The sequence below is a fragment of the Callorhinus ursinus genome, unplaced genomic scaffold, assembly GCF_003265705.2.
Source record: "Callorhinus ursinus isolate GAN/ISIS: 27379988/994484 unplaced genomic scaffold, GSC_fseal_2.0 scaffold8, whole genome shotgun sequence".
Taxonomy (NCBI): domain Eukaryota; kingdom Metazoa; phylum Chordata; class Mammalia; order Carnivora; family Otariidae; genus Callorhinus; species Callorhinus ursinus.
Window position 1 is genome coordinate 1,603,977 of NW_027397070.1, and position 17,689 is coordinate 1,621,665.

The 17,689-nt window shown below is 57.0% G+C and overlaps 1 protein-coding gene, 1 long non-coding RNA gene and 1 other non-coding gene across 3 annotated transcripts in view; 1 reads left to right on the top strand and 2 right to left on the bottom strand.

The window, feature by feature from the left end:
- On the top strand, positions 1-10,250 carry MMP14 (matrix metallopeptidase 14). The gene is made up of 10 exons (XM_025870350.2): positions 1-385; positions 4,325-4,473; positions 4,724-4,846; positions 5,226-5,533; positions 6,031-6,192; positions 6,546-6,706; positions 6,884-7,022; positions 7,156-7,306; positions 7,786-7,901; positions 8,249-10,250. Exons 1-10 carry the CDS (start codon positions 281-283, stop codon positions 8,581-8,583), a joined length of 1,749 nt encoding a protein of 582 aa, XP_025726135.1. The 5' UTR covers positions 1-280; the 3' UTR covers positions 8,584-10,250.
- LOC141373231 (uncharacterized) overlaps positions 3,537-17,689 on the bottom strand; it is a 19,937-nt gene continuing 5,784 nt past the window's right edge. The window contains exons 2-3 of the long non-coding RNA XR_012378939.1: positions 4,939-5,143; positions 3,537-3,820 (exon numbers count right to left, since the gene is read on the bottom strand). This is a non-coding gene — a long non-coding RNA (uncharacterized lncRNA). The remainder of the gene's footprint in view (positions 3,821-4,938; positions 5,144-17,689) is intronic.
- LOC112822921 (U6 spliceosomal RNA) lies at positions 17,481-17,584 on the bottom strand. The gene has a single exon (XR_003207889.1). It is a non-coding gene; the product is annotated as a U6 spliceosomal RNA (small nuclear RNA).

The window sequence follows — 17,689 nt, forward strand, 5'->3', positions numbered from 1 at the left end:
GCGGAGAGGCTGTGGGAGAAGGGAGGGACCAGAAGAGGGAGAGAGGGCTCGCGATGCAGTTCGCAGACTAAGCAGAAGAAAGATCAAAAAACGGGAAAGGGGACGAGCAAACAGGCGCTTTCAAGAACAATCCCCTCATCTCCAAGCGGACAGCGCTCGAGGAATCCAAATTCAGTGCCCACCGAAGACAAAGGCGCCCCAAGGGAGTGGCGGCGCGACCCCAGGGCTTGGGCCCCCGCCGCGGAGCCCGCACGGCTGGCTGCCGGGACGGTCGCGGACCATGTCTCCTGCCCCACGGCCCACCGGCGGTCTGCTGCTCCCCCTGCTTACGCTCGCCACCGCGTTCGCCTCCCTCAGCTCGGCCCAAAGCAGCTTCAGCCCCGAAGTAAGTGAGCTCCCCGGCCCCGCCGGCAGTCGCGCCCGCCGGGGAGGCAAGCCGGGGGTCTCCAAGGGGACAGCCCCCTCTTTGGAGAGCAGGGCGCTCGGGGTCTCGGCCGCTCCGGCCCGCAGCAATCCCCTCCCTTTCCTTTTCCTCCTCAGCTCCAAACTTCCAAGTCGATCCAACTTCTGCCTCCCCCAGCCAGCCCCCCTCCCACCCGCCGCCGACTTGCTTTCCCAGTCCTTTCCTGGGAAGAGCTTTACAGCTGGGGCCCACCCGCACCCTCCCCGGTCCCCCCCCCGGGCTCTGAGCTCAGCTCCAGAACCAGGAGGGAGCCTGCTAAATAGTTGGACTCCGCTCAGCCCCGGCGCTGCCCTGGTTTCTTGTCCTGTGCGCGAGTCCGTTGTTTCTTCGACTTTCCAGCCCGCCCGCGCCCGCCGGCCGGAGAAGGCTCCGGTGGACGGCGCCGCGGCTCCGGGGCCCCCCACGCTGCGCGCCTCCCGGGCGGTCCCGGCCCTCCGCGGATGCGGCCGCCGCCAGGTGGGGTCGGGGCTGGACTTCCGAGCCGCTCCGGCCCCCACCCCACCCCAACTCCACGCCGACCCCTCTGTGTCGCGGCCCGGAGCCCCGGCGTCGAAGGTCGCGGAGCTGGCGCCCTAGCCGCCTTTCCGGACACACAAAGCTCTCCTTGTGAGCCGGCGGTTCGGCCCGGAGGCCGCCTCCTCCCTCTGCCCCCGTCACACACACACACACACACCCCCCCCCAGCGGCGCCTTTAGGCTCTTCTAGTTGCTTTTCTTAATAGCTTTTCTGTGTTAATTGCAGGAAGACTGAGGGCATCGCACTGGGGAGTGGGGAGAGGGCCGGGCCCAGGGCACCCGCACATGTCTCGACTGCCTCGGTCGCCCCCCCAACCCATTCCCCGACGCTGGCCCACTGGCCCGGGAGGAAGCCGCGTGGGAGTTGTCTGGGGAGGTTTTTCCTCTCTTTCTCACTCTCTCTCTCTTATTTTGGGGTGAAGGTGGGAGACGAATTTGATCAGCTTCTTATTTTGGGCCATCCCAACCCACTCAGCCCGGCAGGGCCTGGGTGCGGTCGGGAGGGGCCGGGAAGGGCCCCAGAAGGGGGAAGGGATCTGGACTTGGCTTCCTCCCTCATGGTCCTGGCCCTGGACCCACCCCCGGAGGAAACATCTCCAGAAAGAACACACTCTCTCTGTCCCGAAGGGATCTGAGGCTAAGAAGCAAAGCGTGGCCCTAGGAGTGGGGGTGCCCAGGGAGAGTGCAGATCTGCCCTGGGGCTAAGCCTGACACGGTCCAGCAGGAGGGGGCATCCTCTCCGCCCCCTGGAGCCTGGAGTCTTCATCCGAGGCCTGCAAGGAGAGCTCCTAACAAAAGAAGCCTGGGCATCTGGGGGCTGCCCACTGCCAACTTTGCCTGCCCTGCCTTCCCTCCCCTGCCCCACTAGGCCCCCTAGGGGAGGGGCAGCAGCCCTGGCTCTGTTTTAAGTGGGTCATAGGCAGTCCCAGTGCCAGAACCACCCTTTGCTTCTGGGCCACGGAGGGGTGGGAGGCAGAGGGAGGGAGGAACAGGCCCAGAGGCTCCCATCCAAGGCCTGCTAGAGTTTGCCAACGTTTCCCCCAACCCACCCACCTTCTCCAGGACTCCTAGGCCAGAGGTGGGAGGGGTTCTCTGGACTTCCCTAGGGGAATACCTCCAGACCACTCAGTTTTCAAGACAAAGCCAGCCAACCGAGTTTTTTGACCTAACATAGTTGCTCCCTCTCCAGGCCAAACTAGAGGGTGAGCTGGGGTAGCCAGGCCTCAGGCAGCCCCGGCTCCCTCCCACCCAGCCTCCAGAGTCCTGCACCAGCTCCAGGACGGCCCTCTCCTCCCGAGGCCTCTCTGGCACTTGGCCCTTCCCCCCACCCAGCCGCAGACACAAGAGTCCTCTCTTCTGTGGTTCCTACCTCACCTCCTAGTCTTCTCTGTGGTTCTTGCTTTGCTCAGAGCCTAGGCCTGGGAGGAGAGGGATGGGGGCACTTCCTTTCCAGGCCTCAAGGCTCTCTTGACTGCAGGGAAGTCCCTTTCTTGCCTAAGTCTCCATTTTTCTCTTTTGTATATGGGGTGGACGTTGTGGTGTGAATATTTAGACGGGCCTACTTTCTTGAAAGACTCATCAGGGAGAGGGATTTATCCCAGAGCTCCTGGATGTGGATTCTCCTCACCTCTCTGCCACCCTCCAGTCTGTCATTCTGCCCTCAGAGAATTCCCCTCAGTTCCGTTCCCCGAGGGTTGAGGGGGCCTGACTTAAGTCCTCCTGACTTCCAGCTCCAGGAGTAGGCCACTCCCATCCTTCTCCAAAGCTGAAGCAGCTGCTCCCCCACCAGGGGTCATAAGCCTGGGGGGGTGTGCCCCACAGGTGAGGCTAAGGGCAAAGGGAGTTTCCCGCGTACTTGGGCACAGGCCACAGCAGGCCTCCCATGGGCACTAGCTGTGGCATCAGCCAACACAGGTCAGGGCAAGTCTGCAGCTCCAGGGGAGAGCAACCAGGTACTGCAGCACCCTGCTCTGCTCCCCCGTGGTCTACCAGAGGTTAAACTTGGCTCCCTCCTCTACCCCTGAGGAGGGGCTCTCAGAGGCGGGTGGTGCTAAGGTTGTTCTGGCCAGGCCTGTTGGCTGGGGAAAGGCTGGGTTGTTTATATCTCGGGCCCTAACTCCCATCAGCCTTGGGGGATCACTTCCCAGAACCCTGTTGCAATTCTTGCCCTCGCGGGCACATGTCCCCAGTCAGCTGCTCCTGAATCACCCCCAGCCCCAATGCAGGAGCACTGCTCCACCACCAGGGCCTGGGCCTAGAGGTGAAGGGCCTCGGGAAGATCCATCCTGACGACCTGGGATAGGGGTTGTGGCACCCAACGGTGTCCTCTACGCTCCGAGCTTCCATCCTAGGCAACCTGCAGGCCCCCTCTGAACTCCTTAGGAAGGCAAAGCTGGAGCAGGGACCAAAGTAGTATCTCCACTGGAGAATCTGAGTATTTTCATATTCCATATATAACTTGGCTCATTTTACTTTTCAGGCTTTAGGAAAATACTCCATTGTTCTTGCAATAAAGGCTGTATTCTGTGTGCCTTTCAATCAAACACCGAAAACCCAACTTTATGTTAAGGCAATATGCCAGCCTTTATATTATGAACAATTCACAACATACCTCAAGTACAATACTGTCCCCGAGTCTCTACCACCACCCCCATCTCCCACTCCCTCTACTAAGAACCTCAAATGGGCCTTTAGGTCCCAAGCCCTAGGTCAGATGCTTGGATGGGGAGAGAGGCAGGATCCTAGCTCTGTGGCTGGATCACGGCCCCACCACCTCCAAAGGTCCCAGTTTCCGGTCTCAGCAGCCAGCCTCAGCCCTAGCTCCTGTTCTGCTCTCTCCTTCCTAAAAAGATATCAGCTGTGAGGGTCCTGGAGGCATGGCATCCCTGTCCCAAGAGGGTCTCATACCAGGACCAAAAGAGAGCCCCCTCAGCCTCCCTGCCTCCACCCATCATGGGAACAACCCACTCGCAGGTAGGACATACTATATTTACAGGAACACTGACACAGAGGAGGAAAGTGCTGGAAGGAATCTCAGCTCTGAGAAGACATCCTAGGACTCCGTTAAGCCATTTGGGCTCCCATTCTCAAGAGTTACAGCCAAAGTCCAGAGCCGTGGCTCCCCACCCCTGTTTGAGCCCACAGCCCCGAGAGGACAAGTCATACTGGGGCCTGGGCCAGAGTTCAGGTCCAACCTGGGAACTCCTCCAGCCCCACTGCCAGAGCCAGGCTGGGAGCTCGTTGCCCTTTCCTCCTAAGCCAAGGGTGCATGCCAGATACCAGGGGGAGGCCGAGGCTCCCCTTGGGCCAAGTGGAGATGCTTGAAGCCACATTCCTCTCCCTACAGGCCTGGCTGCAGCAGTATGGCTACCTGCCCCCCGGGGATCTGCGCACGCACACACAGCGCTCCCCCCAGTCCTTCTCAGCTGCCATTGCTGCCATGCAGAAGTTCTATGGTCTGCGCGTGACGGGCAAGGCTGATGCAGACACCATGAAGTAAGTGCTAGACCCTGGCAGGAATCCTGCGTGGCACCCAGCGACAACACTGAGCACAGGGACATGGCTACCTACACGCCTGACTCCTGCCCCCTCCCCCAACCCCACATGCTAGTCAGTCGCTGGTCCCCACCCTCTCCTTTTCACCCTGACCCCATAACCTTGGCCCTTCCGAGGCCAGGCACTTCCCCTCTCCTCTGAAGACCTTTCTCTTTAATATGCTACCCTGACCACAATCCTCACTCCCTAGGGCCATGAGGCGTCCCCGCTGTGGTGTTCCCGATAAGTTTGGGGCTGAGATCAAGGCCAATGTTCGAAGGAAGCGCTATGCCATCCAGGGCCTCAAATGGCAGCATAATGAGATCACTTTCTGGTGAGTCCAGCAGGCAAGTTGCCTTTCTCACATCAGGGTCGCCCTCCCTATCAGTTGTGCTAACAGACTCTGAGGCCTCCTGTTCTACTCACCTCTATCCCTGTGAAGCATCCTTGGGAGTGGGGAGGAACGTGGCTGTAATCTTGGAGGAAGGTGCAGCCTGTGGGGGGTGCACCCCAGGGCCAGAAAGCCGAAGCCTGGGGGGTCCCTGAACCCTCAGTTCTTGGGGCAGAGGCATCCCGCACGAGGCAGCAGGAAGAGCCGGGCAGCAAAGGTGGCTGGGCGGTTCAGTCAGACCTGGGAAAGTACAGAGAAGGAGAATTGTATTGGTTGTGATCCTAATGCCCTCCCATCCTCTCCCCATGTGGCTGGACCTCAGCATCCAGAATTACACCCCCAAGGTGGGCGAGTATGCCACATTCGAGGCCATTCGCAAGGCATTCCGTGTGTGGGAGAGCGCCACACCACTTCGTTTCCGAGAGGTGCCCTATGCCTATATCCGCGAGGGCCATGAGAAGCAGGCAGACATCATGATCTTCTTCGCTGAGGGTTTCCATGGTGACAGCACGCCTTTTGATGGCGAGGGTGGCTTCCTGGCCCATGCCTACTTCCCGGGCCCCAACATCGGAGGGGACACCCACTTTGACTCTGCTGAGCCCTGGACTGTCAGGAATGAGGATCTGAATGGTGAGCGAAGTAGCCCTGGGACTCATTTATTTTGGGGAGTGTCAGTGACCATTTGTAGTGGGGGCGGTTCTCCTGCCTCCTCCCCAAACCTCAAACCCCCAAGTCTCTGGGCTACAAAGATCTCCTAGTCTGACTTCCAGTGAAAGCAGGATTCTAATTTTGCTCCACTTATATCTGGTCCCTTTGTCACCCAATAATTGACTTCCCAGTCAAAGACTTCCCACTTCTCCGGGCAAATGTCACCTCTAGCTCCTGGGAAAACCTGGGGACCAGATGGGACCTCAACTTCCCTTAATACACGCATTCCTGGGATTGGTATCTGGCCCCAGAGCACCCTCTCACTTCCATCCAGAATAGATTGCTGACTGGCTTTGTGGCTTTTTGGGTGAAAAACATGACAGGCAGGCTCGGGTGTGAAAACGAAGCCTCTGGTGGGAAAGCAGGGAGTCTGAGGGAAGGGACCCAGGCTTCCCACATCATCCTACCCATCACTCCAGGGAATGACATCTTTCTGGTGGCTGTGCACGAGCTGGGCCATGCCCTGGGCCTTGAGCATTCCAATGATCCCTCGGCCATCATGGCGCCCTTTTACCAGTGGATGGACACAGAGAACTTCGTGCTGCCCGATGACGACCGCCGGGGCATCCAGCAACTTTACGGTGAGTAATCTATGCCCACATCTGCTCCTTCTCCCCTCCTGGTCTCTCTGACCTACGCATCCCTTCCCTTCCCCCACGCCCTACGGTCTGCCCCCAACCCCACCTGACCCTGCCTCCACTCACCACCCACTCCCACTTTTTTCTTTTCTTTTTTTTTTTACATTATTTCTTCTACATGTTTTATTCTTCTCGCACTTTTGAGTCCACCTTTCCTGTCCTTTCCCACCTGATTGCTTCAGCCTCCCCGCAAAGGGCCATCCACACCTTTCCAAGGGGATTGTCTGCCCATATGCCTGTTCTGTCCTCCCCCTCTGCCACAAAGTCTGAAGTGCCTCTCATGTTCTCTACACCAGGGAGTCAGTCAGGGTCCCCCACCAAGATGCCCCCTCAACCCAGGACGACCTCCAGGCCCTCTGTCCCCGATAAGCCCAAAAACCCCACCTATGGGCCCAACATCTGTGACGGGAACTTTGACACCGTGGCCGTGCTCCGAGGGGAGATGTTTGTCTTCAAGGTGAGAGGAAGAAGGGGGCCGCTGTGGGGGACGGTAGGGCTCTAAGCCCAGCAGGCTGGGTGGAAACAGCAACAGGAGGACTAAGAACTAGAACCGAGACAGTGGGAAGCTTTGGGGACTGAGCCAGAGGACTAGCTATAAAACAGAACGCACTGTCCCCACCTCGATGCCTTCTAGGAGCGCTGGTTCTGGAGGGTGAGGAATAACCAAGTGATGGATGGATACCCCATGCCCATCGGCCAGTTCTGGCGGGGCCTGCCTGCATCTGTCAACACTGCCTACGAGAGGAAAGATGGCAAGTTTGTCTTCTTCAAAGGTAAGCAGGCATTCTGCCCGTGTTCTCTGGCTGATGGGGAGAGTCTCCTGGGAGGAGTGGGTTCCACTCAACTCCTCCGAAGACCCAAGAGCCCGAGGGGAGCCCTGATCCCGCCCTCCTTTCTCCTCTGCAGGAGACAAGCACTGGGTGTTCGACGAAGCTTCCCTGGAACCTGGCTACCCCAAGCACATCAAGGAGCTGGGCAGAGGACTGCCTACTGACAAAATCGATGCCGCTCTCTTCTGGATGCCCAACGGAAAGACCTACTTCTTCCGGGGAAACAAGTGAGACCTCAGCCCCTCGGCCCTGGGCCTCCCGCCTCAGACGCCGCCACTAGATTCCCTCGATTCTGAAGAAAGACCCACCTACCCTGGGGATGGTTCCCTGGACAAGTTAGTTGCTGGCTGAGCCTCTGCTGTTGCCTAGCAACAGACAGCCTCCATTAGGTGCCGAGTGAGTGGGAAGTGACCGGGTCACAACTGCAGACCCGGTCATTTGGCGCCTCCTGCCCCCAGCACCGTGCCTCCACCCCAGCTGCCAGGCACTGTCATTAAAGGCTACTGGCGGCTTCTTGCAGCCTGGGACCTCCCATCCACCCCCACCTTCCGCCACTTCCAGCTGCAGGCCCTCATTACTCAAAACCCCGGTCCCGCGCCCTGTCCGTAGCCACCCTTTGCTCACTGGTGAATTTAGTCCTGGGCCCCGCTACCCTCCGAGGACAGGCCCAGTGCCCGACCGCTTCCCCTCCCCTCCTCTCCCCCAGGTACTACCGTTTCAACGAGGAGCTCAGGGCAGTGGACAGCGAGTACCCCAAAAACATCAAGGTCTGGGAAGGAATCCCCGAGTCTCCCAGAGGGTCCTTCATGGGCAGCGATGAAGGTGAGGGGCGAGGGAGGTGTCCGTGAGGGGAGGGTGGGGACAGCGGGCTAAGGGAGAAGGGGCGGCAAGCCGGACAGGACAGTACGGTGGGGAAAGCAGTGTTGACGAGGACGCCGGAACCCTTGCCTTGTGCCAGGCTCTGAGCAAAGTGCTCTCCACACATCGGATCCCCAAGCCCCACCGCCCTCCCAGCCTGGTACTAGAACTAGCCCCGTTTACAGCTGAGGCCACTGATGTTCCCAGAGGCTGAGGGAGGAACTCAGCTGGCTCGCACGACTCACAGATCTTCCTCCTGCTCTTTCCCTCTCTGTGGCTCTGCCCCGCCACCTTCTTGCTGCCCCCTGCAGTCTTCACGTACTTCTACAAGGGCAACAAATACTGGAAGTTCAACAACCAGAAGCTGAAGGTAGAGCCAGGCTACCCCAAGTCAGCCCTGCGGGACTGGATGGGCTGCCCTGCAGCGGGCGGCCGGCCGGACGAGGGGACGGAGGAGGAGACGGAGGTGATCATCATCGAGGTGGACGAAGAGGGCAGCGGGGCGGTGAGCGCGGCCGCTGTGGTCCTGCCCGTGCTGCTGCTGCTCCTGGTGCTGGCAGTGGGGCTCGCCGTCGTCTTCTTCAGACGCCACGGGACCCCGAAACGACTGCTGTATTGCCAGCGCTCCCTGCTGGACAAGGTCTGACCCCCACGGCCGCCCGCCCGCGCCTACCACGAGGACTTGGCCTCTGACGGCCAGCGGCAGCAGGTGGTGGTGGGTGGGCTGCTCCCACCTGTCCCAGGCCCCCCCTCCCCACCCCGCCCCCCACCTCCCTGCTTCTCTGTCCCGCCACCGCCTCTCTCAACCTCAACCCTGGCATTGCTTCTTCCCTCCATGGGTCCCCTGGGGGCTGATCAGGGGCCGCCCCTCCCAGCCCCTGTCCGCCCAGGGGCCTCTGTAGCTTGGTATGTGTCCAGCCCCATCTGAATGTCTTGGCTCTGCACTTGAAGGCAGGACCCTCAGACCTCGCTGGCAAAGGTCAGATGGGGTCATCTGCTCCTTCTCCTTTCCCTGATGTAACTTTAACCTCTGAACTCTGACCTCAGGAGGCTCTGGGCACTCCAGCCCCGAAAGCCCCCAGGTGCACCCCATTGGCAACCTCCTACCACTCTTTCTGGCTTAAAGGAATCTAATCTTGTTGAGGGGGGAGACCGACCCTGAAAGAGTAGGAGCGGGTGGGGGGGGGAGTGGGGAGGGCCACACAGCCACCCTAAGACCTTGGGAGGAAAGCTCAGAGTCAGTCCCCTCCACAAAGATCTGCCTCTGCCCCACCTGGCCCCGAGAACTTCCCCAGGAGCCTGAGCCATTAAGGGGCTGTAGAAACCCTTGACGGTCCTACCCCCACAAATGTCAGCCTTGGCTGGGGATGTCAGGGTTAGAGGAGCTGAAACCAGGGGCTGCAGCTACCGGGGTGGGGGGCGGGCCAAGGAGAGAGACTGTCTGGAGCCCTGGGGGTGAGCCTGAAGACCACAGAAAAAGAATCTTGCTCAAATGCAGGCAGCTGGGAGAGGGACCAAGGGGCAGAGCAGTTGGGGGGATAAGACAGGACCAAAAGGCTAACGGGGGAGGTGCAGTGGGAGAGGAGGGCCGCGGGCCGGGCAGGCCAAGCCAGCAGGGCCACCGCAAGGTGGGCTGTGGTACCCAGGGGAGGGCATGTTTTATCGGAGCTCTGCGGAAGGGCCGGAGAAAGGCACACCTACTCCACGTTGGTGCCCTTCCTCCAACCAGCGTACACGTATGGGAAATGTGGGAAGCCCAGAGAAAGGAGCAGAGATGACACACATCCAGGGACTGATGACTTGGGACCTTCATGAGGGTGGCCACCTAGTTAGGGAGGCGAGCAGAGGCGGCAGCGCTCAGCAGCATCAGCTGGCTTCAGTGAGGGGGCAGGTGCCTGGGTGGGGCTCGTCAGGTTAGCCCCTCACTTCCTGATGCCCCCGCCCCTCGGCCCATCCTTCCGGTGTCCTGCCTCCTCTCCCCCACCCAGCCCACCCATTCGAAGTCTCCTCTGGCCACCACAGGTGGTCACGGTACCGGGGACTTGGGAGAAGTGAGACCCTGTGGGGGCAGAGAGAGGGGAGGGATGTCAGGGGTGGGGGGGTGGGGGGTGGTGGGAGTGTGTGGGGTGAACGGTGCTGGCAGTTCGGCTAAATTTGTCTTGTTTGGGTTTTTTTTTTGTTTTGTTTAATGTATATTTTTATTATAATTATTATATATGAATTCCCTTCAAATCGTTCCTTTTTGTTAACAAGGGGCATGGGAAGGGTGGGGGTGGGGGGGGCAGAGGCATCCGACCCCAGGAACCTGCAGGGCGGGGCTGGGTCAGTGCCCTCTAAGGACATTTTTGACCTTGTTCAACCTTTCCACAAAGAATAAATGGTGTTTCACATTCTTTGTGTGGCTGCCTTCTCTCTGAGAGGTGAATGGAAAGCATGCCTGTAACCGGTGTTTTCTGTGACGTGGGGTTTTGGTATTTTTCATAAAGAATATGTTTATTCTTGGTGGACAATGGGGATTCAGGGCCACAGCTGGGAAGGAGGGCATACCTACTCCACGGAGGCAGGGAAGTGGTCCACAGAGCCCAGCCACTCTCTCCCAACCCAGCTAAGGGGTTACCTCCGAGGCCCAGAGCTGCAAAGGCAAGAGGAAGTGGTCAAGCTGAGGCCACTCGGAAAATCTTCCTAGATTGCATTACCCTGTCCCGTGATCTGGCCACAGACCCTCCGTTTCCTCAGACCTCTCTTTCTGCTACTGGGGACTCCCAGGATCATCTTCGACCTCAGGCAGGCCCTTTACCCCAAAGCCCTCCTCATCTAAGCCTCTTCTAGGCCCGGGGGGCTCCAGGCGCAGGGGCAGGAGGAACACCCAGGAAGGACAGACAGTTGCCCGTGGCCAATTAAGAGCAGCCTATCTCTGGCAAAACAGGAATCTCACCCCAATTGCCCAGGAGAGGCAAGATGGTCAGGTTGGAAGGGAAGAATAACAAGGCTTTGTTTCTTCGAAACTTCTGCCCCAGACAGGGTTCCCAGGCTGTCGGCCCACCCTTCCTCCGAAACCAGCCTGGAGGGAGGAATAGCTCAGTTGCTGAGTCAGCTCAGCTGAAGGGGAGCAGCCCTCTTCCCTTCCTGCCTGAGCCCAGCCCTCCCTGGGCACCAGCCCAGGCCCCCTCCTCGGCCTTCCTCCAAGAGTGCTGGCCCCACCTAGGCCAGTGGTCCTATCCAACTGCTCTTCAAGGCTGGTTGGTGTGATTGCTTTGGCAGAAGGGGTACCCCACCTCTCTGCCAGCCAGGAACCCTGACCCTATGCCTGGCCTCCTCCACCTCTCTGCCAACAGCTGTTTGGCACAGCCTGTGTATCTCAGTGGATTTGGACACCACCTCCCTGCCACCCTCACCGGAGGGGATGGTGACCCAGGGAAGCTGGTCTGGGAAAGTTAGGGGTTGTCTGGGGGGGGGCATGGAGGAGGCGGGGGGCTATGCATGTCGCAAGGAGCTCAAAGATGAGCTCATGGCCCCTTTGTGTTTTTGTGGCCCACATCTGGAGGCAATTACAGATGTTATCCAGTGGGAGTTGTGCAAAACACAGCTGGAGCCAGTCGCGGAGCCTGGGGGGGGGCTAGCCAGAGGGAAGAGGAGGGGGAGCCTAGGGCTGCCACGGCTGGAGTGCGGTTTCCCCATCACGAGGAAATTGTTTGGCCCTGATTCTGGAATCACAAGATGCTCTCTGAAGCCAAGGGGGAGAGATGGGAATGGAGGACCAGAGACAAAGGGGGAAAGAGGTGGAAGAGGCTTCACGAGCAGGGAGAATTGTGGGGTGGAGGCCGGCAAGGTCCCCTGCTTCTGACTGTGCCCTGGGCCTGAGGGATCCAGCCCAGGGAGGCCGCCGGAGACCCTGGGAGGTGCCTTGCTGATCGCACAGGGTCAGGCAGGGTGAGGGGAGAACAGAGGTCCCTGCGGCTTCCCGAGAGACCTGAAAAGGCCGCTTTTACTGGCCCTACCCCGCTTTGTCCGTTGGGCCTGACCCAGTTTCTAAGGTTCCAAGTTCCTGTATTCGAAAGCAGCACATGTGAGCTAGAGCAGCCAGGAGGGAGCCAAGGGGAATCTGCGAGGAGCTTTGGGCAGAACCCAGGAAAGCGGCCTCAAAGGGGACTGCAGCAGGGGCAAGCGCCGAGGAGAGGCACTGCTTGGCCTACGATGGCATCCCACACATTTGATGGGGGGAGCCACAGACTCCGCTCCCCAGGGCTCCTGCCACCAGCAGGGCCCACACCTCCCAGGCTGCCAGCCAGGTGCTGGGTCAGCTACACGAGAAGGGAATATCGAAGAATGAGCCGGGCCCTCCAGAGAAGAGAGGACTGAGCAGAGTGACCCCTCACACACAACCTGGCCAGCCCTGCTGGTCCTTCACTGTCCCTCCCCTGAGGCCCCTTCTCCACATGCTGCCAGACTTCCCCGTCCTCTTTCCCCTCCGTACTCCCACTTCCCTTTCCAGCCAAAGGGAGGTGGTAAAAAACCCAACACTTGCTGAGGTCCTCGTGACACCTAATGACACAGGCACGACCATTGCCCCTGTGTTACAGGTTTGGAAACTGAGGCCCAGATAAGACTTCCTTAAGGTCGTAGCTCGTTATTCCATGATGAAAACCCAGGTCTGTCTGATTTTTTTTTCCCCCCTGTGTAGGTAGATTCTGCCCGTGTCTCTGGGTGTCTCTTCCAGTGTGGCCCCTGCGTGGCTGGGTGTGTGTGGTAGTGTGTGTTCTGGGGATCTGACGGCCCATGAGTGCTTGCTTCTTGTTCCATGCGGCAGCATCGGCATGGGGAGTAGGAATGCAGCAGGAGAAGGGCTCTTCCTCAGGAACCCGCTTTGCCTGCAGTCACCTCCCTTCTGGGGGACAGAAACAGGTACTCTGAGGGAAGGCAGGAAGCAGCAGGAAGGACTCAGAAGCCAAAAGGACTGAGTGGCACAAATGGCAACAGCTAGGGGAGGGATGGGGGTGGTGAATGGCTGTGATGAGGGCCTAGGAAGACGAGGGCCTTCTCGTTCCCTGAGGCCCCAAGGGAACCCCAGTCAAGGCTAATCCATTGTCCTACAGTCCCTGTACCCCCTTCTTACCCACCCCCCAAATCTGAATTCACTTCCTTTAGGAGACCAATGCCTGCACACCTAACCTGGGGGTTTCGGCCTTTGTCCCTCAGACAGTCTTGGGAGACTGGGGAGACCCAAAGGCAGCCTTCAAGGGGGCTGGGCACTTGGGGCCTGGAAAGGAGGCAGGCCTGACTGGCCAGAAGCCACCTTTCAAATGAGCTCACACACATACTTTCCACCCTGGCCCAGGGCCGAAGGCTGAGCGCCTTCCAGGCCAGCCTTCCCCAGCCTGGCCCAGCCCCCTCTGTCCTCCTCTGTCCCTCACCAGTCCTGGAACCAGGGCCATTACAGCAGGATTGGGCACTCCAGGGCAGGGCTGTTGCCACACCCCAAGGGAGCAGCTTCCACTCCCTCCATGCTGAGGCAGCGCTCCTCCACTCCCCCAGGGTACCTTATTTCTCCAATGGGCTCTTTGTGGCTTAGAGGAGGAGGAGACCAGTTTCCGGCCCCCACAGACCCACATCTGGGTGGGGAGGGGCAATAGATGGCTCAGAAGAGGTGTCCACACTGCAGTGAATTGGCGGAAGGACTTCCTGAAGTAGCTCATTGACTCAGGGACAAGACCAGGTCTGGGAGCTGCCTCACCATGGGTCACATCCTGCTCACACACTTCACTTCCCAATAGGAGTACTTCCCTGATTTGGGGCAGGATGGGGTCTGGGTGGGGCAAGGCCAGGATGACCACAAGGGAGGGGAAAAGACTGGTGCCTCCAAAGACCTAGCAGATTCACACACACGTGACAAGCTCCAGCTCATTTTGATACAGCCTGTGGTCAAAGACGTCACCCTTTGCTCAGCTTCCAGAGACATGGAGCACCAGGCCAGAGAGCAAAATCAATTCCCAAAAATGCTCTCCTTGGCCACTCAGTGTCTGGCTCTGTGCTAGGAGTGTGGTTGCCCTGACCGTATATTCTGGATCCAATAATATTATCTCCCTGAGGTTCTGTGCGTTAGTGTATTCAGACATGGCAGACAATTCCTCCCACTTTGGATTCCAAAAATATGGCCACAGCAAGCAGATCACACAGCCTGCCACAGCCCTCCAAGGCACTGATGGGATAGTTCTGTCAAGGAATGACTATGATTCATAATAATACTGACCCCACCACAGCCACGGGACAAACATGTTCCGTCCTCGCTTCCTTACAAAGGAGTAAGATGGTGCTAGGCACGCAAGAGCCCCTTAATAAAAGTTTGTTGACTTAAAGGAACGCCTGGGTGGCTCAGTCAGTTGGGCGTCTGCCTTCAGCTCAGGTCATGATCCTCGAGTCCTGGGATCGAGTCCCGCATCGGGCTCCCTGGAGCCTGCTTCTCCCTCTGCCTCTGCCTCTCTCTCTGTGTCTCTCGTGAATAGATAAATAAAATCTTAAAAAAAAAAAAAAAGTGTGTTGACTTAAAGGGACACCTGGGTGGCTCAGTCATTTAAGCGTCTGCCTTTGGCTCAGGTCATGATCCCAGGGTCCTGGGATTGAGTCCTGCATCGGGCTCCCTGCTCAGTGGGGAGCCTGCTTCTCCCTCTGCCTGCTGCTCCCCCTGCTTGTGCTCTCTCTCTGACAAACAAATAAATAAGATCTTTAAAAAAGGGGAAAAAAATGTTTGTTGACTTAAAATGCCAGTGAATATTGTGAATTACACAAGCAAACAGCCATAGCTGGGAATGTAGAAGTACTGTACACATATGTATGTATATAAGTATTACGTATACGAAACGTAAAAAATCATTGAGCTGTAGGTTTTAGTACATTTCATGAACTTGACTGTATATTTCACCTCAATCTTTAAAAAGTTAAAAAAAGAAAGAAAAATATATCAAGGTAATGGGTTCATAATTCCTAAGCATTTGTCCCTGTGGCCTCCTCATGTGTCCCCCACAGCCTGCCCTTAATCTGGGAGTGATCGGTATCGGGTTGTGTTAACCCAGCTCTTCTGGAAATACCAATCCTTCAGACTGTACCCTCAGGCCAGCCTGCTCTGGACCCTGGCCTGGGGGGCCCACACGAAGTTCTCTCCTCCTGACACCTGTCTAAGCTCCATGCCAGGTGTCCCCAAAGTCTCCCCTCTACCTTACCAGCCAGTGTCCCAGAGCCCCCCACCCCTTGCCTGCACAAAACTGCATCTAAATTCTGGGTGGAGGAAAGCAGGACAACGGGCCCAGAAGAACACCCACCCCATTCCCCGGCTGGCCACACCCCCTCTTGCCGCAGAGACCAGCCGGGCAGGGTTTGCGGGGCGATAGCGCCCCCTTGTGCTGGGTGTTGGCGCGGCGAACCAAGCCTGAGAGAGGCAGGGGCCAAGCCAGGCCCCCGACAAGGGCCACGGATACCGGATAGCGCCAGACTGTTCCTTGCCCCTTTCCACTTTCCATGTTTCCACCCAGGACACCTGTACTTAAAGGGGTGGGACTGTGGGCGCAACAGGATGACAAGCCTTAGCCTTCCAGCTGCAGAGAAGAAAAAGTCAGAGTTTCCCTCAGCTGTCCCTGTGCGGGGGTTGGTGGGCAGCCCTCGAATAACAACGGGAAGGAAGAAGGAGTGGAGTTGAGGGGGGTGTGGGAGGAAGTAAGGGGCCACTTCGGGGCCCTCTCAGAGCTCCTCCGAGTCGCCACGCTGCCCCCCTGTGGACGCCTCAGACACTGATCGCTCCACGATGCCCTTCCCCTGGGCCCGACCTCGGAATGCTTTGACAGAACTCCTTCGTGCCAAGGCAAGCCGACCTCCCTGCCTCCTTTATCCGAGAGTGGGCATGTCTGTGTCACTTCCCTGAGGCCTTTGGAGGTCGTGCCCCCTCTTGGGGCGCCTCTAACCTGCACCCATCCTAACCTCATCCCCACCCTTTCCTCATCCTCACCCCAGGAGGATCCTTTAATCCCAGTCTCACATTTATAGGGCTCTTCAATTTTGTACTTAAAACAAAAACAAAAAGCCTGTAGGCATTTTGTAACTATCACTATATTATTGCTGTGTTTATGCTAAGAGTTTTCATTTGTTAAATAGAAACATTTATTTATTTTTTAAGATTTTATTTATTTGACAGGGAGAGAGGGAGACACAGCGAGAGAGGCAACACAAGCAGGGGGAGTGGGAGAGGGGGAAGCAGGCTTCCCGCGGAGCAGGGAGCCTGATGCGGGGCTCGATCCCAGGACCCTGGGATCATGGCCTGAGCCGAAGGCAGACGCCTAACGACTGAGCCACCCAGGCGCCCCAAATAGAAACATTTAAAATACACCAAGTATTGGGGCACCTGGCTGGCTCAGTCAAGTAGAATATGTGACTCTTGATTTCAGGGTTGTTAAATTCAAGCCTCGTGTTGGGTTTAGAGATTACTTAAAAAATAAAATCTAAATAAATAAATGAATGAATTTTAAAAATTAATAAAATATACTAAATATCTTCAAAACCATCTATCTTAGTATTTAACTTTGTAATATACCAGACACCCCCAAAATGGACATGATTTGAGGTTGCTCCAAACCTCCAAGGTGTGTCTCCAACCCAGCATCTCATTTTTTCCAAAGCATAAGGAAACTTGCTCCTATAACCATATGGCAGGGTCTTTAATCCCCACTCCCTTCAAACACAGAAGTTTCCACATCTTGAAAAGCTCTCTCCTGGATATTGCTGCAGCCTTGAATGATTTCCCTCATATCCCTGTTTTCTGTCAAGCTAAGGTTTTTCAACAGCTGTCTGCATTCCTTCACTAGTCATTTTTTTAAAGTTTTTTAAAGTTATTTATTCATTTAAGTAATCTCTACACCCAATATGGGGTTCAAACTCACAACCCCCAGATCAAGAGTGGCATGCTCTTCTGACCGAGCCAGCCAGGCACCCCAACCAGTCATTTCTTTTTCTTTTTTTTTTTTTTCCAACCAGTCATTTCTTTTTAAACTAAACTCCACATCTGTGGAGGCAACCCAGACATTTACTGAAACTTCTCCTTTATTTTTTTTTTAAGATTTTTAATTTATTTATTTGACAGAAAGAGTGAGCGAACACAAGCAGGGGGAGCGGGAGACGGAGAAGCAGGCTCCCCACCAAGCAGGGAGCCCGATGCGGGCTCGATCCCCGAACCCCGGGACCATGACCCGAGCAGAAGGCAGACGCCCAACCAACTGAGCCACCCAGGTGCCCCTGAAACTTCTCCTTTAAAAAAAGAGGGGAGCACCTGAGTGGCTCAGTAGGTTATGTTTGCCTTCTGCTCAGGTCACGATCTCAGGGTCCTGGGATCGAGCCCCGTCTTTATCTTCTTCTTGGGGCTCCCCACTCAGCGGGGAGTCTGCTTCTCCCTCTCCCTCTGCCCCTCTCCACTGCTCACGTTCTCTCTCTCTTTCTCAAATAATCTTTTTTAAACAATTGAAGTTTAATTAACATACAGTGTTATATTAGTTTTAGGTGTACAATAAAAATATGGAACGCCTCATGAATTTGTGTCATCTTTGCACAGGGCCCTGCTAATCTTCTCTGTACTGTTCCCATTTTAGTATATGTGCTGCCGAATTGAACACTGAAACTTCTGAAAGGGCCCTCATGACTGCTTTCCTCCCACCCGAGGTCTTCTCTTTCACTGTGTTGGCCTCATGTTAGCATTGAACACAACAAAGCTGCTTTGC